The 23,566-nt window shown below is 42.9% G+C and overlaps 6 protein-coding genes across 6 annotated transcripts in view; 1 reads left to right on the top strand and 5 right to left on the bottom strand.

Moving 5' to 3' along the window:
* The window catches only part of LOC118426940 (MAM and LDL-receptor class A domain-containing protein 1-like), a gene marked incomplete in the record, with an annotated part of 18,182 nt that extends 15,244 nt beyond the window's left edge, over window positions 1-2,938 (bottom strand). Inside the window, 4 exon segments of the mRNA XM_035836571.1 lie at window positions 210-351; window positions 761-1,063; window positions 1,510-1,824; window positions 2,675-2,938. Of these exon segments, the coding sequence (XP_035692464.1) occupies window positions 210-351; window positions 761-1,063; window positions 1,510-1,824; window positions 2,675-2,729 (815 nt within the window).
* A 1,637-nt stretch (window positions 2,939-4,575) lies between these two features.
* LOC118428123 (cAMP-regulated D2 protein-like) lies at window positions 4,576-9,299 on the top strand. The gene is made up of 6 exons (XM_035838103.1): window positions 4,576-5,341; window positions 6,180-6,369; window positions 7,129-7,259; window positions 7,421-7,542; window positions 7,857-7,971; window positions 8,396-9,299. The coding sequence occupies exons 1-6, from the start codon at window positions 5,036-5,038 to the stop codon at window positions 9,176-9,178; spliced, it is 1,647 nt and encodes a 548-aa protein (XP_035693996.1). The 5' UTR covers window positions 4,576-5,035; the 3' UTR covers window positions 9,179-9,299.
* A 92-nt stretch (window positions 9,300-9,391) lies between these two features.
* LOC118426939 (D-beta-hydroxybutyrate dehydrogenase, mitochondrial-like) lies at window positions 9,392-13,992 on the bottom strand. The gene is made up of 8 exons (XM_035836570.1): window positions 12,648-13,992; window positions 11,934-12,168; window positions 11,637-11,656; window positions 11,346-11,498; window positions 10,798-10,903; window positions 10,006-10,111; window positions 9,756-9,881; window positions 9,392-9,667 (listed from the first exon to the last, which is right to left on the bottom strand). The coding sequence occupies exons 1-8, from the start codon at window positions 12,853-12,855 to the stop codon at window positions 9,494-9,496; spliced, it is 1,128 nt and encodes a 375-aa protein (XP_035692463.1). The 5' UTR covers window positions 12,856-13,992; the 3' UTR covers window positions 9,392-9,493.
* On the bottom strand, window positions 13,759-16,688 carry LOC118426937 (D-beta-hydroxybutyrate dehydrogenase, mitochondrial-like). The gene is made up of 7 exons (XM_035836569.1): window positions 16,664-16,688; window positions 16,145-16,336; window positions 15,835-15,987; window positions 15,166-15,229; window positions 14,771-14,876; window positions 14,397-14,528; window positions 13,759-13,938 (listed from the first exon to the last, which is right to left on the bottom strand). Exons 1-7 carry the CDS (start codon window positions 16,686-16,688, stop codon window positions 13,759-13,761), a joined length of 852 nt encoding a protein of 283 aa, XP_035692462.1.
* On the bottom strand, window positions 16,584-20,487 carry LOC118427697 (D-beta-hydroxybutyrate dehydrogenase, mitochondrial-like). The gene is made up of 7 exons (XM_035837599.1): window positions 20,279-20,487; window positions 19,951-20,175; window positions 19,646-19,798; window positions 19,142-19,247; window positions 18,624-18,729; window positions 17,472-17,600; window positions 16,584-17,010 (listed from the first exon to the last, which is right to left on the bottom strand). Exons 1-7 carry the CDS (start codon window positions 20,481-20,483, stop codon window positions 16,831-16,833), a joined length of 1,104 nt encoding a protein of 367 aa, XP_035693492.1. The 5' UTR covers window positions 20,484-20,487; the 3' UTR covers window positions 16,584-16,830.
* Window positions 20,488-21,789: 1,302 nt separating this feature from the next.
* Window positions 21,790-23,566, bottom strand: part of LOC118426936 (D-beta-hydroxybutyrate dehydrogenase, mitochondrial-like) — an 11,925-nt gene continuing 10,148 nt past the window's right edge. Inside the window, exons 2-5 of the mRNA XM_035836568.1 lie at window positions 23,226-23,331; window positions 22,918-23,023; window positions 22,423-22,554; window positions 21,790-21,969 (exon numbers count right to left, since the gene is read on the bottom strand). Coding sequence (XP_035692461.1) covers window positions 21,790-21,969; window positions 22,423-22,554; window positions 22,918-23,023; window positions 23,226-23,284 — 477 coding nt within the window. The 5' untranslated portion in view covers window positions 23,285-23,331. The remainder of the gene's footprint in view (window positions 21,970-22,422; window positions 22,555-22,917; window positions 23,024-23,225; window positions 23,332-23,566) is intronic.

Genomic DNA, 23,566 nt, shown 5'->3' with positions numbered 1-23,566 from the left:
AGTTTGGTGTTTTCCTACAAACATACACACACACACACAAACGCTACCCAAAATATAACCTTCTTGGCGAAGGTAATAAAGACCAGCACCTGAAAATAAAAGCATACTACAAATTCGTTATTCACTTTCACAAATACCAAACTACGCAAACCATATCGAAGCAGTAACACACATACGTGTAACATAGTATAATGTATGTACCTTGTCCAGTTGGGTAGTCCCATCCAGGTCCGGTGCCGCTGGACGGAGTTGGACCACGATGCTGTGTCCAGGTGAAGTTGGCCTTGTGGTCAGCAATGTAGCCGCAGATGTCATCATCAAAGGTGCAGTCTATGGTGGTACCCGTTACGCCTAGGGGTCAGGTAGGGCAAGCGTTGTATTTTGTCAGTTTCATGTTCTTTAGATTGATGAATTTGAAATTCAATTTGCTATAGTACCTCAAGATTAATTCTCAGCAGCGCATTTTGGAATATTTGTTGCATTTCTTATCCAAGCATTTTGATGGAATTTACCTGAAGATTGCTGTTGTTAAAAATCCATATACGTATTCTAGTCCTCACGATACAGAATCGAAACAAGGAAGAAATTTTCACCTCAACAACAATTTAATCTTCAGTCCCGGCACAGGTCAGCAACGTGGGTCATGTTCCTAATAAAGGCTGATTGATACTGCTAAAATTCGGTGAATATTCAATTACTAGTTTTCTTTTGCGTTGGACGTCGACAAGGATCAAAAGTTAAACTATGAAAATGGACTCACTTTCGCAGCCGATCTGGACCTCTGACGAGACCACCCACTGGGCCCCGGTGAACACCTCCACCGTCCCGGTGATCTCGTCTGCGTAGTCACTCGTGTCGGCGAACTCTATCCCGCAGATGCGCACCCCCACGGTGGGCCCCACGCACCAGGCCGACCCCGTCTCGATGTAGTGTAGGTACGTGTTGATTCCGGAGTTGATGGCGTAGACCGGACGGGATCCGGACGTCTCTCCCGTCATGGTGTAGGTTCCCATGTAGCTCAGCTGGTACGCAGTGGAACCGGAAATCCGGACTGTCTTACATTCTGGTGGGACAGACAAGTGAATGGACTAATGTAAACGAATAAATGAGTTGAACGATGGACAAGTACGTGAATAACGTCAAAGAATGAATGAATGAATGAATGAATGAATGAATGAATGAATGATTAAGTGAATGAACGAATAGACGAATGAATGAAGAACGAATAGATAAATGAATGAAGGAATGACGAGTGAACTAAATAGCGTTATGTGTGCTATAGTGTATGTATGTAGTGGGTAGAACAGAATTAATGAGTTAATTGTATGTGCATGTAGTATGTAAAACAGAATTATTTTTCGTGAATTTTATGTTTTGACTTTTGTAATAAATCAGTTATTTTGAATAATGTTAGGACAGCGGGGTTCAGTTCAGATGTAAGTTGTGCCCCTCTAATAGAGAGAACTGACGTGACGTGTCTATATATGAAAATATTAGGAAAACACGTACCCAAACACCTGACGCTGACGTCCTCAGCGTGATCACAGTTGGTGACTCCCCAGCCGGCATGCGGACAGAACTTCAGCGAACTCTCGTAACCTTTGCACCCGACCTCATCCAGCCATACCGGCATGCCCTGCGCGCCCGGCCCGTAGAAGGCATCATGGTAGAAATCAGTGGCTTCTGGGAAGCCTAGATCCCGGCAGACGACATCGGCGTCCTCTTTGGCGAATTCGTCGTCACAGACAGTCCCCCAAGTCCCGCCGTACAGAACCTCCACACGGCCGTAGTTAGGGCCACCGTCAGACAAACGGACCTGGACGTCTGGCAAATTCGAGTTGCGTGCTCGTTATTTGACACAAGATTAAACATCAATGTTGGATAAAGTTTTAAGTATGTTTTGAGTACGATCAGTTCATTGAATTCCATGCTTCAAAATATCTTCAATGGGAAAAGTTCAAATGACATACATATACATATACATATACACATACAAATACATATACATATACATATACATATACATATACATATACATATACATATTTACATATACATGGAGGTTTCAGATATGGGGCGCAAATAGCACAGACTTATGTTTTATTAAATGTAACATCATTTTTTTAGATTTCAGTAGGTGAACCTTTTAGACATTTCGTTTGCAATTGGTCAAAGAAAAGCTTCTTATAATGCTCTTTAGAACAGTTGACATTTCAGTCTCCTCTTTAAAGGTACGTTATCAAGACTAAGCGGGCTTTCTTTAACGCCGCACTACAACTAAAACAATTGAGTTACTACCGATTGCAAATACATTGTAGTCGGTTTAATCCTAGGTCTTCACAGCTTTGACAGAAAGCTGAAGGTATGGCATCTTTTTCTTCATATTCTATGGCACACTTGTCGCATAAATCGCCTTCCTGTACTATCACCCGTATATCTATGTACAGTTTGTATTTATTTCCGTTGCAAAAAATGTTGCTTACTATCTTCAAGTCGAACTGAGAAACACATATATGAGTAATGAAGGAAATTTTATCATACAATCATGACGTCACAAAACAATGATAGCTCATTGACAATTTCTCTCATGCAAAATAGTGGTGGAAAAACGAGATGACTGTCGTTGAATATTGACATTGTTCCAGAAGAATAAAATAGAAAAAAAAATACTTACCAACTTGGGCTGAAACCAGGGAAAGAAGTAACATGAACGCCAAGGATAGCAACATTTTGGGTGTTTTGTTTTCCACGCGCAACCTTGCTAAAGCTGAAGTCGGGCTAGACTTGTACAAACCAGCTCGGTGACACACTGAGTAGGGGTGCTGACATCATACGTGCACAGGAAAGGGGCTAGAGACACGCAAATTTGATCATATGTCTGACTCCCGCATTGATCTTGATATGCTTGGCGAGAGACTGAGTGGCAGTTACACGGCAGTGCCAGCATCGCGTTGACAAAGTTTAAATTTAAATAAAATAACCGTAAAAGTAATACCTATCATCGCATGTGATACCATACCAGCAAAATGGTGTAGTTCTAAAAAAATTGCAAATGTTTTCTAATATTTGCCAGTGTAATTTTGTTGGTTTCTTCGTGGGGATTGTCCTTGCACTCGCGTCGTATTTTTGTATCTATGGACGTCATCCACAGAATGTAGATTGTATGGCCTAACGTAAAAGATAACTTTACATTTATACCTGTACTTACATCCCATGCTTGCACATTTCAATAAATTAAGTTTGGGATAGCGCTTTTTTATTTGTTTATTAAAATGGTATGCAGAACCTTTGACAAATTAATATGTCTACTTTTCAACAAAAAAGAGGAGCCCCAAAAGGAGAGGAAAAGGTTTATCTTTACTTAGGATGCGGTGACCTATAGGTCCCCCAACCTTTCTGACCTCCAAGCGCCATTGTTTCCTACAGGTGTCAACATTACAGCTTGGTGTATATTTGCATAATTTCGGTATCCTTTGTAGTTATAGCTGTATGCTTGGTATATCAGTAATAAGTAGATATCATAACATATCGCCATGGGAATATCAAAACCTGTTCGACTCTTTGTTGCATAGTCATTCTGACGGGGCATAAGAATTGTTTCTAGGAACTCTTGAAAACTTTCATTTGTAATATCATTAAGACATGAAGGACCTGTGTATATGATACAATCTGGTCACAATTTATCTTTGATGACAGTCAACATTTCTGAAATGAATGATTCTACGTATCAAAACTTAATTGGATGTGTTATCTCAACATTTTGAAGTCATTACATAAGCCCTTTTTTGTTCGTTTGCATTGAATACCCGGTAAATCGCCTTATGGCGTAACAGCACCAGATCTGTACTGGAGACTACAAGCTGCGGACGGATTCAATTGACCCACTCACAACGGGAAGGACCTCTACTATTTTCGATAAGTTTCGTGTGATGTCTAAGGATGGTCTATTTGACGTCCTATCCGATTTTGTCAGACATGCATTGCATGAACATTATGAAACATAAACCCACACAATGTTGCGGCCTACAGGTCTATAGTAATAGTAGGCCTAAAATACCGTGCATTGATAGTTCTGTACAATATTCTAGTATACATGTTTATTTTGGTCTGTTTGTCTGTGGTCTTCATACATTTTAATATTTCCCAGACGCCAGTTATGTTCACTGTGGAGTCAAGAGTGAGTGGTGAGTGAGTGAGTGGTCAGTGGGCACATATCAATATGTAAATCCAAACATTATTTGCATAATTGATGAATTAGATTTAAAAAAGACATTCGAGAAACTCTTAACATTTCTCCGAGATATGTGATCTTCAATCTCTTGTTTATTGTCATCTCTTCGTTGATTCTATATATTTACAGAAATTATGGTAGATTTTGTCAGAACACACCTCGCTCTGACTGCAGACAACATTCACCTATCTTATGTTGGTACCGTTTACAGCATCATCTAGCGATTGTTTCACAAACTGCCGTGTGTAGCTTGCTGACCTTTCGCTGGAAATGTGGCAACCAGCTTTATTGCTTGGGGCAAAGGTCATTTTTCTCAGGTGAGAGAGCATATCTGCCATTCCAGTTTGTACAGCAACCTGATATAAACACCGACGCAAACAAGAAATGAATCTCTTTACCAGAGGAAATGTTTTGCAGATTTGACAACTAGGGGTAAATCACACACTTGCTATAGGATATCTTCGTCCCTCAAGTTTCGGCTGCATACATTCCTACCTGCAGTCCTTGTAAACGAAGGCCCGCAAAACGTGAATTACAACATCACGTTATTTCTGCTGAATGGGTTTGCGGAACGAGAAGTGGTTCTAGCTTCCAACGTCCTCGACCTCCGTGGACTGACAACAAGTCCTCTGTACCTCGCTCGTCCAGTAGATTTTGATGTTCTTCTGATGTTTTTCTGCAGTATATATAGACCCTGAACTTTGGACCGTTCGTCCTGATTTCAACGATTGCGTAGGAAGATAAGGGAACGGATTCGACTGTTTTAGCAACACGTCTAGAAACCAGACGTATGTAATAACCGTTATGGGCATTTTGGAGAATTTACGCCTGGTTGCCTGCGCGCTCGGCTTGCTGTGGTGCGACCCTGTCCAGATCACAGCCGACAGCGGGCCGCTGATCGAGACGTCCTTCGGTAAGGTGCAGGGACTCTACACCGAGAAGGCTCGCGTGTTCTACGGGATACCCTACGCCTCAGCGCCGACGGGCCCCCTACGATGGAAGCCTCCACAGGATCCGGCCTCCTGGGCTCCAAACGTGCTGCAGGTCACGGAGAAGGAGGCGGCATGTCCGCAGAACTGTACCCTTCCCCCTCACATGTGTCCTGCTAAGGTAGGATAAACTACGTAACGTTATATGTAAGGGATTAAAAGAGCAAAGACGTAGTGGAACAGAGCGTCATTTAGACTGAGCTGAAACTTACGAGTGCCTTTACTTACCGAAACTTGATTATTTATCACATTTATTTTAGCATATATACAACTATATCTTATGAACAATTTGGGAAATGACAAGGAAAATATCACGTGCTGAACCCGAGCTTCAAATAAAATGATAGCAGACGTTAGGCCGTTGACCTCATAACGTTACGTTAATGTTTACCATTTCTTTGGCTTCTTTGTAGAGCGATTTGTAGGCGCGATTTTTTGGGGAGGCAGTTTGTTTGCTATTTGATACATGTATAAAGTTAACATTCTTGCTCATTTTAAACAGGGGGTGTGTGTAAAAAAAAACCTTTCCCAATGGCACAACACTGTGACCTGCTATGAATTCAAAGCCAGAACTATAGATTAGGCCACAGCAAGTAAATTTTATGGATGACATCAGCGCGCGCATTAATTTTCGCCTGATTTCAGAAAAAATTCTTCTGCAGGGATGGTCAACATGACGATACAGTACCAAAGTGAGCAAATATATTGTGTGGTAGCCTAATAATTGTACTTGTAGAAGTGACACTTGCGATGTACCCAGGCCTGTAGTTGTAGAAATGAAACTTACTGGATAGTTATGAAAATGACACCGATATGGAAGCTATGAGTGTGGTTGCCAACTTTGTTGGTGATGCCAGTCCACTATTTTTGCAGTCTGTAGAAGATGTCATCCATAAAATTTACTTGCTGTGGCCTTATTAGTCGATAACCCTAACATTGCCACGTGTTGTTTGTTCCAGACGGACGAAGACTGCCTGTACATGAACATCTTCACGCCTATGAATGCGTCTGAACAGTCTATGCTTCCGGTCATGATGTGGATACATGGCGGACAGTTCATCAGGGGGTCAAGCGAGGTCATCTTATATGACGGGCAGTACTACGCCAATAAGACAGGAGTCGTTGTTGTAACGTTCAACTACAGACTGGGTATGTATAATATTCACAGTCAGTCGTCTTCAAATGTCTATCAAAAATACATAACGTTATGAGCAATGTGTCTGTACATTACTTTGTTAGCATAATGAAAACAGTGATGATATTATGGTGTGTGGAAGATGTACGTACTGATTTTGTATACTGGTTTTAATCTGGATGATGTATGGGGGTATATATGTCAAGAATTGAGACTTATGTGGTGTAACATACATTCGCATAATTCCACAATGTGCCATTATACCGCCATCTCAAAAAAACGTTGTTATTAAACCTTCTCAAGATTGTCTTCAACACGTAAATATCTGAATTGAATTACATTTACGACATCTAACATTCGGTGTTCAAGACAATTTTGGGAAGACCTCTATACTTAAGTTTTTGAGGTGGTGGTATTATGGCACCTGGTGGAGTTATGATAGTCGATGTTAATCTGGGGCTTGTGGCTGGTTGCTTTGGCTCTGCAGAGTCGTTTTGGGTTGTTTTTGCAACCTCTGGATGGATTGCGACTACATTTGTTAAGTAGGTAGGTGTTATGAGCCAGACCGTTTAAAGTGTTCCTGAACATCTGTTGTTTGACCTTGGCACCGCAGGAGGACTTTCGGATTTGTATTATACCCCCCCCCCCCCCCCGAATAGGTAACAAATTTAAAGGCGTAGTCTAAGTGGGGTCAATGACCTGCTTCACAACTCGCAATGTGTTTTGTAAGTATGATGTCTCCGAACTCTTTTTTGTGCATTATGTACATGAAGGTGCCCTTGGATTTTTGCTGGCTGGCACCGGGAAGAACGCATCCACAGGTAACTATGGAATCATGGACCAGCGACTGGCGATGCAATGGGTGCAGGAGAACATCGATGCGTTTGGTGGCGATCCAAAACAGGTGAAACAAACTTTTCTTTCCTTTCATCCAGTTCTTTGCTGTTCTTTTATTTGTTGTCTCTTTCAATTTCTTCGTCTCTTTGGGGTGAGGGGCAATCCCGTTCATTCCGATCTTTCGGATGTTTTATGTTACTCAGCTAAGGTTCTTCATTTAACAACCAGGTCACCCTATTTGGTCAAAGTGCTGGCGGTATGTCCATCAGTGTCCATCTCTGTAATAAACAATCAGCCGACCTATTCAAGCAAGGCATCATCGAGAGCGATCCTCTGGGAATCCCATACAGGCATTTTTTTTTTTTTTACATTTCTTTTTATTTATTGTGTTGTTTGTTTTTCCTTTTGATGTTTCTTGTTTTCTCCTCTTTGCAAAACTACTGTGTGCAGAGAAAAAGAGCATACAGTCGAACTTGTACTAATGACTTCCTCTGATGGCCCAGCATAAAGAACCCTGTCTATCTCAATCACCCGTCTACTGTGGTCGTTTTCTTCAAGTTACACACACAGATTTGACTGAATTTGATATTTTGTAAGGATAATCTTGTACGATTTTAATTTTTGTATATGCATTTTCTGTAAACGCGTTATATGTATTGTACAGAACACAGGATGAGGCCACCAGACTTGGAAATTACTTCGCAGAAGAGCTAGGCTGTCACCATGGCGACATCACGTGCATGGCGGGAAAACAGCCACAAGATATCATCGTTGCTCAGGTAACAAACCATTGCCAAACTTGTTTCGAACTTTTCAACAAAAGGTTTTCCTAAGTAGCTTCCTTATCTTCCTAAGTAAGCGTGATTGAACGGGCATGAAAGTGGACCGTGGTTGCATGCCTATATTAGTGACCCCTGCCCGTCAGGCAACGGCTTGCTTTTGTGCCTCTGGCGTCCTCGCTGCTCAGCAATTATCCAATCACGTAAATCCCCTCCTGTTGTAGAAGGGAGAGTTATCAGCCAATCACGTTTTTTCTTAATCGTAGGCGGCGACGTGATTTGCTGATAACCGCTAGTGAGCGCTGACGCAGTGATAAGTTCTAAACGCGGACAAATAAATACCCCAGGGTAGTTACTTCCTGACATGAGAGGATGAGATACCCGGATGACAATAAAGCATCTTCTTATTCGTCTTTTTTTACAGACTAAGGCAGGGAACAAACTGCAAGTGAGTCTGAAGTATCCCATCGAGATTTTCGTGCCGTGGGGTCCACATGTGGACGGCATGGAGCTGCTAGAACAAACCGTGGACACTTTTCGAAAGGGAAATGCGCAGAAGAAGCCAATCATCATCGGCACCACCAGTGAAGAAGCGGTCATGTACGTGTATGAGGGGTTCGGCAAGCCGGTGTCAGCTCTGGGGTACTACGAATACTTGACTGGGTTTTTGCTGCCTTCGCTAGCGATAGAACCGTGGAAAGTCTTAGAAGTTCTTCGCGAATACCCGGCAGATAAGAGCAGCGACGACCAAAGGCCAATCATGGCGACGCTCGGGACTGAGTGGTTGTTCACATGCGCGAACCGAGCGGCCGTGAGGGGTCACGTGGGTGCGCAGAACGACGTGTTCTTGTACCAGTTTGCGCACGCGTTCTCCTTCCCAGGGTGGGGCCCCCACTTCCAGTTTTGTGTCAATCACAGCTGTCACGGGGCGGAGCTTCCCTTCTCCTGGCACGGTAACTCCATGGACCTCTACACGTACACGGCGGAAGAAGTGACCCTAGCTGACCTCATGGCCTGCTATTGGTCCAACTTTGCCCACACAGGTAACCCCAACAACGGCCCATGCCAAGAGAAGTCCGCCCCAGAATGGCCTGCGTACAATGACGACGCGCGGAAATATATCAACTTCCAGACGCCGGCCAGCATGGCCATGCAGGACCTGGATGGTCCTAGCTGCGATTTTTGGGATTCAATTAATGACTACTAAAAGCTTTTGAGAGCAATATTGACGGAAACCTAGTTATGAAATCCCTTTGCCGTGAGGCTCATCATTTCAATACGAGTATTGTGCTCTTAACTTACAGGGCATATTAAAAGATGCATCAGCACTCCAAGGACTAGCTAGTTTTGCATTTTTTCCATGTCAATACATCAATGTTTATTCTAAAACAGGCCAACAAATCAACACTGACGTTTTGCGTGCGGACACCCCGCCATTTGAGAATATTATTGGCTCTCTCCCTGAGAGAGTCGCCAAAATACATAAAAGCTTCTTCGTTTCATGACATGCAAAAAAACACTTTTAATTCTTTAGCATGGCTGGTTTAGGGTCGCCTTCATTCTCAGTTCTTTCTGCTAGGTCGGTCCACCACGTTGGGAAGTAGCCCAACCACATCCAAGTCACGTAGTCCTCAAAACTCGACCCAACCAAGTAACGGTGTGAGGGGGTGGTTAGGGTGACGGCGTCCAACATAGCCTGCAAATAGGATGGTAGCAATTTAGAGTTAAAACTTTGTTGTTTGTATACTGCTCTTTGTAAATCCAATGTTCTAAAATCTACACACCTTTATGACATCGGTTGGATCATTAGCTTCATCCTCGCCCTCAACTCTCAACTGCTCCATCTTGAAATCAAAGTACTCCATGCCATAATCCTCCATCACAACGCCTTCCATGTTGTTCTGCATATCCTGTGCAAAATGAAGGAAGCAGTTTCATTACATAATGCAGTCTTACAGATGTCCACCATAAGCTAGAAACACAAGATTTTGAATTCTGGATGGATGTAAATCTAATGTAGTGTAAACGCCATACCTCAGTGTACTTGTTGAAGACTGTAGGTAGAATGATGTCAGTAGACTGTGCAAAGTTTCCAGGCTGCACGATGACGACTTTGACACCCCACTTGTGCATCTCGTGCCTACGTTCCAGATGATGTTCAGCAGCATCATATAGTATTTAGCAAACGTTAAAGAAATAACAGTAAGCGTCAAACAAGCAGGCCAAACGAACGACCGTCGTTCGCTTGGCCTGCTTGTTTGACGCTTACTGTTACTAAAATTCTCGCTGGGAGACTTAAGGTGTGACAAATTGACCGGTATTAGTAGCACGTCCCTGATTGGCCATCTCAAGTGACGTCACAAGCCTGGTCTCTAACTCTTATCAACCAAGTAGTCAGGGCTGCAAGTAGTGATAGGCTTGAGTGACCTACTCTCCAAGCAGAGGTTCGGTGCAAAATAGAAAGCCTGACAAAAACACCCCAAACACGCCAGAAACAACCGGAGCTTAACTCCTGCTCGGAGAGTACGAGTAAAACACTATTGTCCCCCCAAGGACGTCTTAAATACAACGCCCTTGATCCCTCCAAACCCTATAAACCTACAAATCAGACTTCTGTCATGATGTTTAGGTCACAAGTAATTCAAGGCATCCTTAAGTCGTGACCTATAGAAAAACGCCATACGAGTATAGCTGACAATATGCCATTTCATAGCGTCCATGTTCCTGACCTCTCAGATATGAATACATGTACATGTTCGTATGATATGTTGGACAGAAATGCTCCAGATTGGTGGTTCATCTTTATGTGTTGGTTTGGTCACATACCTGAGGGCATCAGAGAAAAATTCCACGGCCGCTTTCGTCATGCAGTACGCAGAAGCAGCGGGGGTGGCGTGAAGGCCCACCGCACTCGTGACGTTCACGACTCGTCCTAACGTGCAGACAAGAATACACGTCCATGTTAGGTTTAAACTTGGAAAGACCTGAGGTGCCGTTCAGAGAAAACTATCTGCAACAGTGCCCGAGTGACCTCCTTTTGTGAACTTGAATTCACCCCTGTAAGGAGACGCATGATACTGGTGGTGGTGGTGGTGCTCAAACAAAATAGTGAGTGCAGTAAAAAACACATATTTGTGAGGTGATGGCCACACTAATGGTCTACAACTACATTTGGTGGTTGCAATTAGGGAGGCGGCGGAAGCCCATATATTGGGCCAGCCCCAACTTGAAGATGTTCTATATATTTATTTAGCAGGAAAGAGTGACGAACCGGTAACGGTGACCTCTTGTGATGTAAGGATAATTATACACTGTTGTTAAAGTTAAAAGCATCATAAATACTTGATCCAAAAGAAAGCAAGTTATACCCCGACCTTTCGTCCGACGAATCAGAGGCAAGAACGCCTTGGTGACCCGCACGGTACCGAAGGCATTCACTTCCATCACACGTCGGTAGGCGGCCATGCTGACCCACTCTATCTCTCCCGGCTGCCAGACTCCAGCGTTGTTCACCAATGCGTAAATACCTGTTGGAAAATGTTAGAATTAAATAATGTCATCTAAGGCCACACTGTTTTAATTCTATGAATGACATCCGCACGCGGATTTTCGCCTGTTTTCCACAAAAAAAACAAGAATGACAATATAAACATGTTTAAGATAGCGCAATTGTCTCTTAGTCTCACTGAAGGTGAACATTAGACAAACCAAGCCTGGGTATGAAAGATCTGGTTTAGCAGCACTTTTTATTTTTGCTGGATTTTGTTTTCGCCCACGCATTATTTTTGGGGTCTCCATGGCCAATGGATGTCATCCATAAAATTACGTCGGTGTGGCCTAAAGACTGGGTTGGAAGAAGACTATAGCCGTACGGTAATGTTTCAGTTTTCTTTGATCTTATTGCAAAAAGGTTTAAAACAAGAAAAACAGGATATTCACTTTTGGACAGAAATCAAAGGTACTAGTACTCACCTTCAGACCCAGTCGGTAGACTGTCCCTGACCTGTCTAACAGCGGCCTGCACCTGTCCATCATCAGTGACGTCAATCTGAACAGTACTCAGCCTACTCGAGCACTCCGCCCGGAGTTTCTTCGACCCCTCCCCACCACTGTCTGCCAGCAGACAGCCGGCAAACACCGTGAAACCCAGCGAGTCCAGGCGTTTGGCCAGTCCGAATCCAAAACCACTGTCACAACCTGTTGGTGGGATATTAGACCTTAAGCAACCTAAGCGGTATTAGCCTGACTCGAGGCTGTAGATCTTCAATCTTCAAAGCCAATTTTTAGCACTTTTCTATGTAATAAAATAGGGCAACTCTATTCCAATCCATACCGACCTCCAAGGAGCAAAACTTCGATGCCGCTTTGCAACGAGAATGGCATGAAAGTCGATGCGCTGGATCAACGTCTATTGTGGAGTTCTAATATTTAAGAAATCTTCGAACAACTTGTTTCCGCTCCGTTTTTAATCGCACAAAGTATTAAATAATGATGTCAATGTTGCAATATAATGCAGCAGATTTCAATGTCATACAAATTACATTGCCTTATCCATAATATTTCCCCTTTTAGTGCTCTACTATTGCTTAGGGTGCCTTTTTGACTCAAACTAGTATATGTTTGTGTGTGTTATTAATGACCAAAGGTGACTGCGGGTGTTGGAGTCAAAGTCCTACCTGTAATGAAGACAGCTTTGCCGTTCCCGCTCACTCGGCTCTTCGGCACCAAGTACAGAACCACACAGTATCCCACTGAACCCAGTAGTATCCCCGTGCACAGGTAGTACAGGACAGGTGCACAGTGGTACAACAACAACAACAAGCCTGAAATGGTGGTCAGACCAACCAAGATTGCACAGTAGAACAAAAACAGTGGCTTCATCATTGTTGGAACCTCCCGGTTGGTCTACAGTATTTACGTACCTTGTCGTGAATATAGTACGAGGACAGATATTGTAAACATACAAGCCTGATAATGGTCAAGGTACATATGGCGAGCGAAAAACAATTACTGCGCTACCTTTGCTATTTGTTAACCATTTATTTTAATTCGTACGTATTCTTTTCATCTCCATGAAAAATAGACTCCGATGTATTGTTTTTTGCTATGTCATGAAAAAGTATTATATGAACCATTACTCAAGCTATTTCTATGCCAACAAATCATGACAATCCATCGACTCTTTCTTGAGTTATTCTCTTTTAAAGTCGGAAACTCAGAATCACTGCCAAAAAGATTCCTTCTAACTTCTGCTCTCACCGCATCAGCATCCCCTTACATGTACGTATGTAGGTACTATACATTCTCCACGAACTTAATGCATTAACAGTACGGGCAGATGTCATGCCAAACTATATACTCATACAAAAGGAATCGTGAGATATATCTACGAGCAGCATTACAACCCGAATTACAAGATTTCGTCAGGTGATTCTCCTTCCTGGAGTAATTAGAAATTGTATTGTCTTAGTAATGCAGAGTAGAGTTCTAGTTGGTTCATGAAAATCAAAGCATTTTATTGGTACATTTATTGATGCAAAATCACATAACGGCAACAAGCTAAACATGCTATGACGTGACAGCTCTTCCAGTGGTTAGCAAGCTTTCCTTCCTAAATTGCCCTTTGCAGATATATCAACAGGTACAGAACCTCGCAAGCCTAGCAGCTGCTTATATCTACTGGCGTTTGCATGGCCTGTTTACCAATTATCAATTCACTCAAACTATGAAAGAAAAGTGACTAATCGTCTGATACTGTGCATTTTAGACACTACTCGGAGAAATATTCTAGCGAGTTTTCTTCAGCATGGCTGGTTTGGGGTCCCCTTCCTTATCAGCCAGCAGGGTAGAACCCGTCCACCGTGTGGGAAAGTAGCCCAACCACATCCAAGTGACGTAGTCCTCAAAACTCGACCCTACCAAGTAGCGATGTGAGGGAGTGGTCAGGGTGACGGCGTCCACCATGGCCTGTGAGATGATATACATTTTGACATCACTGCTTATTACTCGTAGCTAGCGCATAGTCACGAAAGTAAGACGTGACAGCAAACCATACGAAACATGCAAGCCATCATCCCTCCCGCAGAACAAAGTAAGCCGACAGAGATTGACTCTATTTTGTCGTGGTCTTTTTGGTCATTGCTATGCCAAGAGATTAAAAGAAGCCATCATCATTTCATAATGAAAAATGACTAGGAAGGCTTCCCAATCGTCTCCTTTCATGTCCGTCAATTGCATGTTGTCCGTCAATTGTCTAACTGACCATTGCGTGTTGGACTTAATGCATAACATCCATGTATTGAAATGACGTTCAGCGAAGGAAAAAAGCCGATAGGACATAGGCCATAGCGAGGACATTGATTTCATTATTTGTTATCAGCAGTACCATGCAGATTTATGATTATCTAGACTGTGAATGTACGTACTTCTATCACAGCCGTTGGATCCCTCGAAGCACCTTCGCCCTGGTGATCGATCTTCAGTTGTTTCACCTCTAAGTCAAAGTACTCCATGCCATAATCCTCTTTAACAACATCTTCAACGTTGTTCCCCAAATCCTGCGCAGTGAACGATGTACATGTAAAGCTCCGGTTAAGCCTAGCTTACACATTGCCGAATTTAGCTCCGGATTCTCTCCCGACTATGGTTAGGAGTAATTCGGAAGCTTGCAATTGGTCGGCTGTAGTCGACCTAAACCAAGCACTCTGTCTACTTATCCAGTACTCATGATCTAGCTTTTACAATTGTACTATAAGCTATTTGGTAAGAACTACTGTAAAACATAATACAGACGCCTTACATCAACGAAATTATCGAAGACGGCAGGTGAGACGATATTTGTAGCCCGTCCAAAGCTGGCCGGCTCCACGATGACGACTTTGACTCCCCACTTGTGCATCTCGTGCCTACATTAGGGGTGACGTTGGTTAAACTGATTTGAGAAAAATGTATAGAGTCAAATAGATAAAACAACAAATATTGACATGATCTTAACGTTAGTTCCGTGTTTTGCACGGGAGTAATATTCAGTCATTTTAAGTCTTTTTTGGGAAAAGTCGGCTTTGAACACAAACTCAAAAGCGAAAAAACACGCTTGGCTTAATTTAGGCTCACATGTTTAGTCAATTTCTTTATTGTAAAATCGTAAGAAATGTGCTAGAATTCGTTTGTGCTATAAAATGAATAGAACTGTACCTTAAGGCGTCCGAGAAAAATTCCACGGAGGCCTTGGTCATGGAATAGGCACCAGCAAAAGGGCCTGGCGTCGGGCGTGGCGTGGCGTAACTGGTAGAGCTTTCGGCTCGGAATCTATGGGTCCTGAGTTCGATTCCCACCGTGCCCCCGACGTTGTGCCCTTGGGAAAGGCACTTTACACGACTTTCCTTCTGTCTGTACCGTGTATGTGACATTGTTAATATAAGTTACAAAAACTTGAGTGCAGTGCCACATCGTCCTCGTCTGTCCAAAAGCAAATAGAAAAAAAAAAGGGCCTGCGTGAAGCCCAGCCGCACTGGAGACGTTCACGACACGTCCTGGGGTGGAGAAAATATCTCGAGTCAGGAAACCCTCAATTGCAACTACCTGGGGCATTACCCGTAGTTTAGGAAACGTGTCTATGCATTCAAAATTATCGTGTTGGACGGCGTGCGTACTTTTCTTTTAATTTCAAAGTTGAAGTAAGCGGAACACACGATATAGAATATGAAAGAAGACTGATATACAAAAAAAATTTTGTATCATTTTCAAAAACGGAGAGAAACATATTCAAAGTTGATCTTCTTTTCATCAGTTCTGTCAAAGATTGCAGAACATGTGAACCATTTTACACAAAAAGCCAATGAATCAAAACCAATAATATAGCACCTTTCGCCCGACGAATCAGAGGCCAGAACGCCTTGGTGACCCGCACGGCACCGAAGGCATTCACTTCCATGACACGTCGGTAGGCGGCCATGCTGACCCACTCTATCTCTCCCGGCTGCCAGACTCCAACATTGTTCACCAATGCGTACAAACCTGTTAGAAAATTTTGGAACCCAGTCATTTCCTCTAAAGACAGAGGAGGAAGAAGACTATAACTGTACGGTAAGACGGTAGCACATTTCTTTATATGATCTTATTGAAAATGATAAAACTTCACTTTTGGACAGAAATCAATGGTACTAGTATTCACCTTCAATCGGTAGATTGTCCCTGATCTGTCTGACAGCGGCAATCTGAACAGTACTCAGTCTGCTCGAGCACTCCGCCCGGAGTTTCTTCGACCCCTCCCCACCACTGTCTACCAGCAGACAGCCGGCAAACACCGTGAAGCCCAGCGAGTCCAGGCGTTTGGCCAGTCCAAATCCAAAACCACTGTCACAACCTGTAGTGTTGGTGGTGTATTAGATCTTAACAACTCAAATCTATTTCTACTTTTGTGAGGGAATTCGGTTACGAGTGATCAAAGGTGACAGCGGGTGTTGGTCAAGTCAAAGTCCTACCTGTAATAAAACCATTTAAAGTAAGGCGAAGTGTGACCAAATGTTGTTGTTTGTAAGAGATACGGAAGTAGAGTTCTAATGGGGCTATCAAGCTCGAGGCATTTTTCTGGATAGTTTATTTGTGCATAGTGACATCATCCACCAGGAATGTTCCCTGAGATGCATTGGTTAGTGACATAACTACATGCTTATTAACAGGTTTCTCTTGCAGTGTTTAAAAATTTTCACAAACATATCGACGGGTACAAGGATTTTCATGCCCAGTAGCTGCTCTTACCTACTGATGGTTGCTAGTTGGGGATTTTACTACCAATTTACAATCTACTCAGAATACATAATAGAAGTGACCAATCATATGAGATTGTGAAAATGTGTTCTAGTGATTTTTCTTCATCATGGCTGGTTTTGGGTCCCCTTCCTTTTCAGCCAGCAGGGTAGAACCCGTCCACCGTGTGGGAAAGTAGCCCAACCACATCCAAGTGACGTAGTTCTCGAAACTCGACCCGACCAAGTAGCGATGTGAAGGGGTGGTCAGGGTGACGGCGTCCACCATGGCCTGTGAAGTACATGTTAGCAACACTGCTTATTATATAGCGCACAGTAGGTAAGCCACAAAAGGAAGAACAGAAAGCTCTACGAAAATCGCAAAGCTTCCCTACTGCATAACATAGTACGCCGACGGAGATGGACTCTATCCGGTCTTGTCCCACGTATTCTATGCCACTAGATTCACTGTACACAAGCCATCATCATTTCATCATTACTAATTACTTACAAATATACGAGGTAGTCTTTGCAAAGGTTTTATTGGATGTCTGACTGGCAATTGCATGATGAACTTCGAAATATCCATAACCTAAAATAACGATCAGCGAAGGACAAAAAGCGATATCAATGGGGCACACATCGAAGACATTGTATTGCTGCCTTTGTGAAAGATACAACCGATTAGTGGTATTCAAGAACAATTCATTATCATACAGATTTATGATTAATCTAGATTGCAAATGCACGTACGTTTATCACAGCCGTTGGAACCCTCGCATGACCTTCGTGGGCATACAGCCTCCGTTTTTCCATCTTGAAGTCGAAATACTCCATGCCATAATCCTCCTTGACAACATATTCCAAGTTGTTCCGCATATCCTGTGCAATAAACGGTGTGCGTGTAAGTTTTTGGCGACGCCTCAGGGGCAAGCCAGATGGTATGTTATTGTGTTCAGTCTGCAAAAATTCTAGAAATTGTACGGGCCTATGTCGACAGGAATGCTGGTCCACAGAAATGTTTGGAATGAATCCAGTTAGGGAGCCAGTTGGGCAGGCCTGCAGGAATTACTTTGGGACTGCAGGCATTCGGCATTCGGCCTAGAAAACTGGGACAGTTAAGTCGCAGACTGATAGAATGCCAGGAGGGGGAGGGGAGGCAGGCATGCTGGGCAGGACAACTGGCATTCCAATTATGCAGCCAGTGTTGGGCAGGGTCACTGGATTTCCAGCTGCAGTCAGAGGAGAAGTCTAGGGTAAGGCGCTTGAATTCGAGGCACAGACGCAGTCTTCACAAGGGCTGTGGTAATTCAAGCTGGTGAGACGTGGCTAAGCACAAAGTACGATAAATGGTAAGGAGTACATAATACTATCCTATTCTGGGGGCAAATTGTAGCTAGATCCAATCTTTAAGGCCTCGGAACCAGTGGTGATGAAATCTTCATGACAGGAACTTCCAGTAAATTCCCAGTTTGAGTTTTTTAAATCATTTTCACCACTATTTAGAGACCATCGTCGCCATGGAAATGATATTTTTTCATTGCCAGGCTTGTTGAATTCACCTTGTGAATAAACACAACTTACGAAACGTGCGTGGTTGTAAGCTGCTCACCTTTATGGCTTTGAAGATGATGAGTATACTTAACATGTGGAGAGCCCCTTTCTTCCTATAACTAATGTTCCGCCAGACGTGTGTGCCATTTTTTATTCAATTTACAACAAAACAAGTTTTTGGGGGCAAAAAATGTAATTAGCATGATTTTGTTATAGCGGACAAAAACGCGAAGATGCTCAAAATTGACACATCCACTCCGGGTACTTATAAAACACAAATGGTATAGATTTACAACGTACAATTTTGGAAAAGCATACAATTCTACTGAAACCAAAATGCAGGTCCCTTACCTCAACGAACTTATTGTAGACTGCAGGCAAGACGATATCTGTAGCCCGTGCAAAGCTGGCCGGCTCCACGATGACAACTTTAACTCCCCACTTGTGCATCTCATGCCTACGATGGGGGTGATGTTGTTAATAATGATATGTTGAATGGTAACAAAACGGACTAAAGGCAAAGAGACTACAGCATCAAATCTTGACCTAATCATTTAACCTTAAATTGACAGAGTTTCAGCCCAATAAAATGCTCTCAGTTCTAGAAATTGACAGCTGACATATATAAATATATGTCGGATATATTAAGGCTTGTGTGTTTTACAGGGGACTTACAGACTTTCAATGTTTTCTTTGCGAATGAAGGCTTTGGTCTCTAACTTAAAATTGTAAGAAAACAGGCTTGGCTTTATTTAGGCTCGCTAGTTATTTCCTTACGTTTATTTGTTTATTGTAAAACCTTAACAAAAAATTAAGTGCTGAAATTGCTTTGTGCTACACGATAAATAGAACTGTGTAAGTACACGTACCTTAAGGCGTCCGAGAAAAATTCCATGGCTGCCTTGCTTATGGAATAGGCACTAGCCATAGGGCCTGCGTGAAGCCCACCTACACTAGAGATGTTCACGACACGTCCTGGGGTGGTGAAAATATCTAGAGTCAGGGAACCCTTGGCTTGTGTTTACACTTCTCTCCCTGGTTGGTGTTATGACCCCTCCCCTTAAGGCCCCAGTAGGTGGCAACCGTAAGGCCGGCCGCTAGGAGCGCGATTTTAGTCAGGCTAGGAAACCCTCAAATGCCTGGGGGAATATCCGAAGTCTGCGCCCTATTCCAAACGTAAGAAACGTGTCTATGCCTTATCCCATATGATCTTGTTGGACCTCTTTCGTGAAAGACCGTACATAATCAAAGTTGACTAAATCTGTACTATCAAAGAATACTTACGTTTGTAGAATATGCGGACCATTTAAGTCGACTTAAAAAGTGAGAAAGTATGCAATATACTTTGCAGTGAGTAAGAACTAATATAACACCTTTCGCCCTACGAATCAGAGGCAAGAACGCCTTGGTGACCCGCACGGTACCGAAGGTGTTCACTTCCATCACACGTCTGTAGGTGGCCATGCTGACCCACTCTATCTCCCCCGTCTGCCAGACCCCAGCATTGTTCACCAAAGCGTAAAGACCTGTTGGAATTGGAAATGTTGGGACCTGACCATTTCATTTAATACGGACGAAGACTATAACCGTTTCAGTTTCATATGATCGCATTACAAAACGATCAACAAATCAAGGCATTCACTTGTGAACTGCAGGGTTAAAAGGTACTTGTATTCACCTTCAGACCCAGTCGGTAGACTGTCCCTGACCTGTTGTACAGCGGCCTGCACCTGTCCATCATCAGTGACGTCAATCTGAACAGTACTCAGCCTGCTCGAGCACTCCGCATGGAGTTTCTTCAGCCCCTCCCCACCACTGTCTGCCAGCAGACAGCCGGCAAACACCGTGAAGCCCAGCGAGTCCAGGCGTTTGGCCAGTCCAAATCCGAAACCACTGTCACAACCTGTTGGTGTATTGAAGATTTTAACAGGTCATATAGACATACTTTGGCGAGGAAAGCTTTTAAAGACCAAACATGATTATGATCACAGGTGTTGGAGTCCTACCTGTAATGAAGACAGCTTTGCCCTCCCCGCTCACTCGGCTCTTCGGCGCCAAGTAGAGAACCACACAGTATCCCACTGACCCCAGTAGTATCCCCGTGCACAGGTAGTACAGGACAGGTGCACAGTGGTACAACAACAACAACAAGCCTGACATGGTGGTCAAACCGAGCAGGCTCGCACAGTAGAACAGGTGTAGAGGCTTCATGATTTTTCTCGTACGTGTGATTTTTGAACTTTGACCTAAACTGACCACTAGCATGTAAATATTTGAAGTTCACCTCAGGACGTCGCGATACACGCTGAATAACAAAACAGATCAAATGTATTAAGTCTACAAATGCCAATAATCCGCGTATGATATTTAATATCTTGCAAAGTAGAACGGGAGTGGAGGCCTCAACATTGTTGGAACATATCCTTTGACTTTGACCAGCCATTCTCTGACCGGTAGCCAGTGACCTGTGTCAGTATTGAAAAAGATATAGCAAGGTGTTCCAGATGTTGTTGCTTGTAATACATTCTACCCTATCTGTGCAACTGTTGGCAATAAGGATCATTTCTTCAAAAATGTGAATTTCTACTAATGGTTTATCAAACAGACACAACATCCATAGAAAAGTAGAAAAAGTAATTCACGTTGCAGGTTATCAAAGGAACCAGTCTACGTACAATAGCAGAACGTGTATAAAGCCGGAGATCTAGAAATTCATCTACATAGCGCGCTATGTAATGATGTAGCGTGCTGTTGATGTTGTTTATCTGCCTATCATCAGTACATATAGTCGGTCTCAGAACCTGACGGGCTTACTAACAATGTGGCGTGAGTCTTGATGAGGATACTGTGAATGCAGAAATGTTCGCAGTGGATTTATGTTCGCGGTTTTCGCGGTGGCCACTTCACCGCGAACTTAAAGCCACCGCGAACATTTGTTCCTTTAACTGCTACCGCGAAATTAAATCCCCGCGAACTTAAATGCACTTACAGTATTACAAATGATCGTACCACGTGTCTGATAGGCTTTTTTGTAGGACTTAGTGGGATACCAACCTGTGTAGCAAAGTCTAGTATTACGATGACGAAGTACACCTTAATGATTGTATGATATTGTCTTAATGTTCAGAATGTAACATGAACAACTTCAGAAGTACAGCTCTAACTGGGGTATCAATCTTGAAGCATTCTAATGGTTAATTTATTTGTACATAGTGACATCATCATCCATCCAGAATGTTACGGTGGGGTACATTGATCAGTGTGATAACTACATGCTAAACAGGTGTCTGAACAACTCTTGAGGTGTTTAGCAAACTTTGAAAAATATCAACGGGTACATTGTATAAACTCGCATGCATAGGAGCTGCCATTACCTAATGGCGGTTGCTTCTTTGGGATTTTTAATTCACAATTTACCCAAACTACATAATAAACGTGACCAATAATACGATATTGTGGATTTTGAACATTAGTGGCGGAAAAAAGCAATCGGGACTCTTAGAATTCTAGAAATGCTCTAGTGATTTTTCTTCAGCATGGCTGGTTTCGGGTCGCCTTCCTTCTCAGCCAGCAGGGTAGAACCAGTCCACCGTGTGGGAAAGTAGCCTAACCACATCCAAGTGACGTAGTCCTCAAAACTCGACCCGACCAAGTAGCGATGTGAGGGGGTGGTCAGGGTGACGGCGTCCACCATAGCCTGTGAAGTACATGCATACTGCTTATTAACTAATGCACATCATTGCTTATGAACTAGTGCACATGTACAGCAAGTCAGTCACGAAAGTAAGAACAATAAACTGTACGAAAAAAATGCAAAGCATCATCCCTACTGCAGATCAAAGTACGCCGACAGAGATGGACTCTATGGTCCTAGGTCTGTCTCTTTTTGGTCATTGCTATGCCACTAGATTATTACAAACCATGACGAGGAAGACTTCGCAACGGTCTCCTTGGATGTCTAACTGACGATTGCATAACTTTATGCGTAACATCCATATACACTGAAATGACGATCAGCGAAAGACAAAAAGCGATGGGACTCAGCAAAGTCATTGTAATGCTGTCTTTGGGAAAGATTATGTCGATAAGTGATTTATTATCAGCAGTACCATGCAGATTTATGATTCATCTCGACTGCAAATGTACGTACGTCTATCACAGCCGTTGGATCCCTAGAAGCACCTTCGCCGTGGGCAAACAGCCTCAGTTGTTCCATCTTGAAGTCGAAATACTCCATGCCATAATCTTCCTTAACAACATCTTCCGCGTTGTTCCGCATATCCTGTGCAATCAACGGTGAACGTGTAAGTTTTGTGTCATGAATACACAGAACGTACGAAATGTAGTTTTAAGTTACTTTTTCTGGCTTTGAATAACTTAATATACTCAATATCTCCAGAATCCCTTTATTACTATGTTAGGTTTGTCTGACTGACGGAGAGAGGTTTGCCACATTTCATTCACTTTACAGCAAAACAAACCTCATGGGTAAAAACTGTGATTAGCATATTTATTATAGCAGATCAACAAAAAAGGTTAACGTGAAGATACTCAAACTTGAAACACCCACCCCTTTTAACTCATGGTCTAGATTTACAATTTGTGCTGGTAAGAGCTATTACAAAACATAATGCAGACTACTTGCCTCAACTAACTTCTTGTAAACGGCAGGCAAGATGATATCTGTAGCCCGTGCAAAGCTGCCAGGTTCCACGATGACGACTTGGACTCCCCACTTGTGCATCTCATGCCTGGGTTGAGAGTTGACTTTGTTTATAACGATTTGACAAACAGTATAAAGGCAAACATCTTGAAATTATCTTTTAATGTCGGGCTTTATTCAGGCTTACTAGTTATTTGCTTACGTTCAAGTGACATTGTAGAATAATAAGAAAAGTGCTAGAATCCCTTTGTGCTACAAGATTTAAAGAACTGTAACTAAAGGACACGTACCTTAAGGCGTCCGAGAAAAATTCCATGGCGGCCTTGGTCATGGAATAGGCACTAGCCATGGGGACTGCGTGAAGCCCACCTACACTAGAGATGTTCACGACACGTCCTGGGGTGGAGAAAAATATCTGGAGTCAGGAAACCTTTAATTGAGTACCTGGGGAAATATCTGTAGTTGGGGGAACGTGTGTATGCCTTATTCATGATGATCATGTTGGTCCTCGTGCGTACATTTCTTTAATTTCAAAAATTAAATAAAGCAGAACATACGATAAAGGATATGACACAAGACTAAACGTTTTGATGTAGTAAATGTATTATTTTCAACACTGGAACGACTGATT

This window comes from Branchiostoma floridae, chromosome 12, assembly GCF_000003815.2.
Source record: "Branchiostoma floridae strain S238N-H82 chromosome 12, Bfl_VNyyK, whole genome shotgun sequence".
Classification (NCBI taxonomy): domain Eukaryota; kingdom Metazoa; phylum Chordata; class Leptocardii; order Amphioxiformes; family Branchiostomatidae; genus Branchiostoma; species Branchiostoma floridae.
Note: the sequence above shows the minus strand (reverse complement) of the source record. Positions and strands in the feature narration are given on the sequence as shown.